Source organism: Lathyrus oleraceus, chromosome 4 (assembly GCF_024323335.1).
Source record: "Lathyrus oleraceus cultivar Zhongwan6 chromosome 4, CAAS_Psat_ZW6_1.0, whole genome shotgun sequence".
Lineage (NCBI taxonomy): Eukaryota > Viridiplantae > Streptophyta > Magnoliopsida > Fabales > Fabaceae > Lathyrus > Lathyrus oleraceus.
In genome coordinates this window covers 83,166,393-83,170,364 of record NC_066582.1, presented here as the reverse complement: position 1 = coordinate 83,170,364, position 3,972 = coordinate 83,166,393, and the positions used below count along the sequence as shown (strand labels likewise).

At 31.1% G+C, this 3,972-nt stretch overlaps 1 protein-coding gene across 1 annotated transcript; it reads right to left on the bottom strand.

The window, feature by feature from the left end:
• Positions 1-235: 235 nt before the first annotated feature.
• On the bottom strand, positions 236-3,499 carry LOC127073539 (axial regulator YABBY 5). The gene is made up of 7 exons (XM_051014714.1): positions 3,092-3,499; positions 2,074-2,193; positions 1,088-1,217; positions 902-950; positions 742-817; positions 592-660; positions 236-505 (listed from the first exon to the last, which is right to left on the bottom strand). Exons 1-7 carry the CDS (start codon positions 3,170-3,172, stop codon positions 452-454), a joined length of 579 nt encoding a protein of 192 aa, XP_050870671.1. The 5' UTR covers positions 3,173-3,499; the 3' UTR covers positions 236-451.
• Positions 3,500-3,972: the final 473 nt, after the last annotated feature.

The window sequence follows — 3,972 nt, the reverse complement described above, 5'->3', positions numbered from 1 at the left end:
GTTGAAACCAAAACCTTAACAAGTGAACATTGACTTTACTTGAAGACAATTAAGAAGCTCTTGTTCTCTTTCGTTTTCTGACGGTACTATTTTAGGATAATTTTGTGTCCTCTAAAACACATTAGGAACTAGAAGGATACCTAAAAATATTCCATTTTAAAAAATCAACATGATTATTTATAACTTTTTAATCTCAAGTAATGAATTTCAAATTGATAAAGTTGACAAGGGAAAGTAAATAGCATTCTTGCTTCATTCATATTAAGTTAAAAAAACATCCATTAAACAAGTAGTAAGCAGTGACAAACTGCCCTAACATAAAGAAAAGAAAAAGAGTCAATTGTCCTTATAAAGGTCATGTAAAGTACTTAGGACAATGTTTACAAAGACATGCTTATAATTAAAATTGATGAAGTTTTTCTCCTAACACATATTATGAACAATATCTCTCTCATTTGTTCATGTTCATTAGTGCAGCCCTTGACATCAAACGCTTCTCAGACACCTAATTTTTTTTACATAAGAATCAAATCAATAACATATATAAAATTAAATAAATCACGAATATTACATCGGTAAGATATTACTTACATTCTCCATCTTAGCTTGATTGTTGCTCTCCAACATGAGCCCAAAATGAATATGAGGAAAATGTGCCCACTATATAAATAAAAAATTACTATAAATTAACTAAAGCAATGAATTAGTTGAATTAGTTGAACTAATTTGAATATTACATACATTTTTTGCAGCTGTACTGAAAGCTTCTCTGTGACTAATATCAGGATTATTAGCTTTAATCCTCTGAATCTCTTCCCTGTAAATATTTATATATAAATTAATAAAAAAAAACTTCAAATTGAATCATGTTTATAAAATACTACTGTTTAAGAGTATTTACTTTATGAACTGATTATAAGCAGAAGGTACACGCTGCCTCTTCTCGGGAGCTGGAAAAAGAAAATAACAACTCATAAGATCGATCATTAATTAACACAACTGTATATGCATATACATATACATATAGATATATTTATTAAGGACAATTATTTAATTTTTCAAGAAAGATAAATAGGTGTAAACTCACGGCGGTTAACGACTCTTTCTTGAGTAACATGAGCGGTTGGTGCGGTGCGCATTGCAATCCTATCGTTGCATTTGGAAGTGCTGCCGGTGGTTCGGATCCTGTACTCTGGATTCATGCAGTGGCTAGGTGCCTGCATATGAAAATGAATGAGATATCATAAACAGTTAATTTTTGGTTAGTTTGTTGAGAGAGAGAGAAAGCAGCAGCTTTAAAATCACTGAGCATGATATGACAAGAATACAAGAAGATGAAATGAAGGGCTTAGATTTAGTTATAGAAAGATACTAGTAACCATTGAAAAGAAATCATTAAACCTAGATATAAGAACTTAGTTATACATCAAATCAAATGAATAAAAAACCTGAAGGTAATACCCAAAAGAATTTATTGGTAAACATTTAGAGTAGTGAGTTAGGACAAGGTCTGACGAGTCTATGAAAAGTGGTAAAAGAAAAAGGAAATAGGTTTTTGTTTATGGCGGCTAAGTTGCAGGTCTACCTAGGGTTTTGCTCATCAGGTGGAAATGAAATGACAGACAGACATGCTTTCAATTCAGAAACCTAACTAGCTTCTGTGCTTCTATAGCTCCCCAAACCCAAACCAAGATGCTTCGGTTATCTCAAAAAGGAATAACTTTCCAGAAACCCTAGCTACAATAGGATCCAGAAATCAAAGTACCCTAAGTAGCTACTAGTACTAGCTCTATTTTTTTTTTTACTTTTGATTTTGTTTTTTTCTTTATTATAAACTCACAAATAATCTATGATCATCAGGTTTCAAAACTTAATAATATTGTCGGTCATGACCGGACGATATCGGTCTTTTTTACAAGTTGAGTTAGAATTTGCGAACGATTTTGATTTTTTTGTCTTATAAACTAACAAATACATCTATGAGTCTAGGTTTGTGGACGATTTTGTTTTTATTAATGTGTTTTAATTAGTACTAGATCATGTAATATTACTATGATTATTTATGTAATTCACCTGAATATCTTGCCATGAAAGTGACTGAAACGCTGCAGCCATGTTGACAGACCATAGATTTGTGCAGTGACCACATCTAACGGTTACTATGTCAAACAAGCTACTGCATGGAACACTCACCTGCATCAAATCAACCATTAATTCATCAGATCATTAATTATATTTCCCATTTTCTTACTTTTTACATGCATACTCTATAGTACTACTTTAAGCAACTACACAAATATTCAATTTTAAGCCAACAGAAAAAATTCACATATACTTCTTATGACCTGATCTTGATTTCTGTTTCCAAAGAAAATTGAAAAGATGCAATGATCAAGTTTAGGAATTAAGCAAGAATTATATGTGTAAGTTAGGTTAAGAAAAGAGTTAGAGGATTTAGGTCATAAAAGGGAAGAGGTGTGAAATAAAGGGTAAAGAAGAGAAGAAGAGTTGTCATATCAATTATGAACAATGTTTTTATCATTTAGTGTTTGTTTTTGGCGTTATGGAGAGGACATCTCCATATATTATTATCAAAACTGGCTAGAACAGTGGCAAGTACAATCAGCCACACCTTCACTTTGCCCTTTCTTTCTTCCATGCCTTGTTAAGCTAAGACAGATAAAAGAGAATACATACATGTGAGTGTGTGACCTTGTTAAGAACTTTGAGGTTATCACTTTTTCTATGACTGCAAAAGAAAGAAAGAAAAAAAGAAAAAGAAAAGTCCAGGAGATTGAGACTTGACTGTAAGAAAAAAATAATAATAATAACTAACAAGCCCAGAAAGTGAGAATTCAAATATGTATCAAAAGTGCAAACACATAACACATAACACAAAACACAAAACAATACAGCATATAACATGCTTTCCTTTTCAGGATCTGAATGAATTCCTTTATACTTGGATATGACAAAGAATTCAACACAGTGAAAGTATGTCCAGAAATGAATTAAATTCTTGATTAGTTGATAAGAAAACATGTAGCATGCAAGAACTGAAAAAGCAGATCCAAGATATATATATGTATACCGCAAGAACAATATTGCAAAAGTTGCAAGGGATGTAGCAGAGTTGCTCTGCAGGTGCAACATCGATACTGCAGCTTGACATGTCTCTAAGAGTAAGATTCTTTTACAAAAACAAAGATATGAAAGAGGTTGAAGAAAAGAGAAGGAAAACAAGGAGAAGAAGATAGATAAGATAATTAAGCAAATATCTTGCAAGAGAAACCAAAGGCTTATTATTCTTTCTCTCTCTCTCTTTCTTTTTTTTTCCAAACCTCTACTTGGTTTGTGTATATTTATAAGCTAGTGGGATATGAGAACAGTAAATAAGAGCTAAGGGAAGGGTGTATATATAGAAAATTATTAGGGTAGAAAGAGCTTGATGAGTGAGTTGGTTTGGAATCGAAAGGAACAGTTATATTAGAAAGAGGAAGAGAGAATTAATAGGGTAAGGTAGTGTGTGATATGAAGAAAAAGAAAGTGACCACGGCAGTAGGGGAATGCTGGGACCGGAATGGTAATTAAAGTGGTTTTTTTTAGTTCTTATTGGAAACACCACATATTAGTGGACAATAATTCTACCACATTATAATTACTTTCATATAAAAAAAATCATTTACGCACAATTATAGGGAGTAATATCTCGATTTATGGTAAAATTTAAGATATATTCTTAAGATCAATATCATGTGATCCAAATAATCAAATGATCTTATTGCTGATATTATTTTTTTACACAATAGATAAATGATTAGTTTAGAATTTATTTTATCTATAAAGAGTATTATAGAATTTATTTTATCTTCGGCTAATTGTGATTTTAATAAAAGTATTGTTATTATATATCAAAATAGATTTATTTTACAAATTTCAGTTTAACTAAAGCTAACAAAAGTTTTTGGTTAG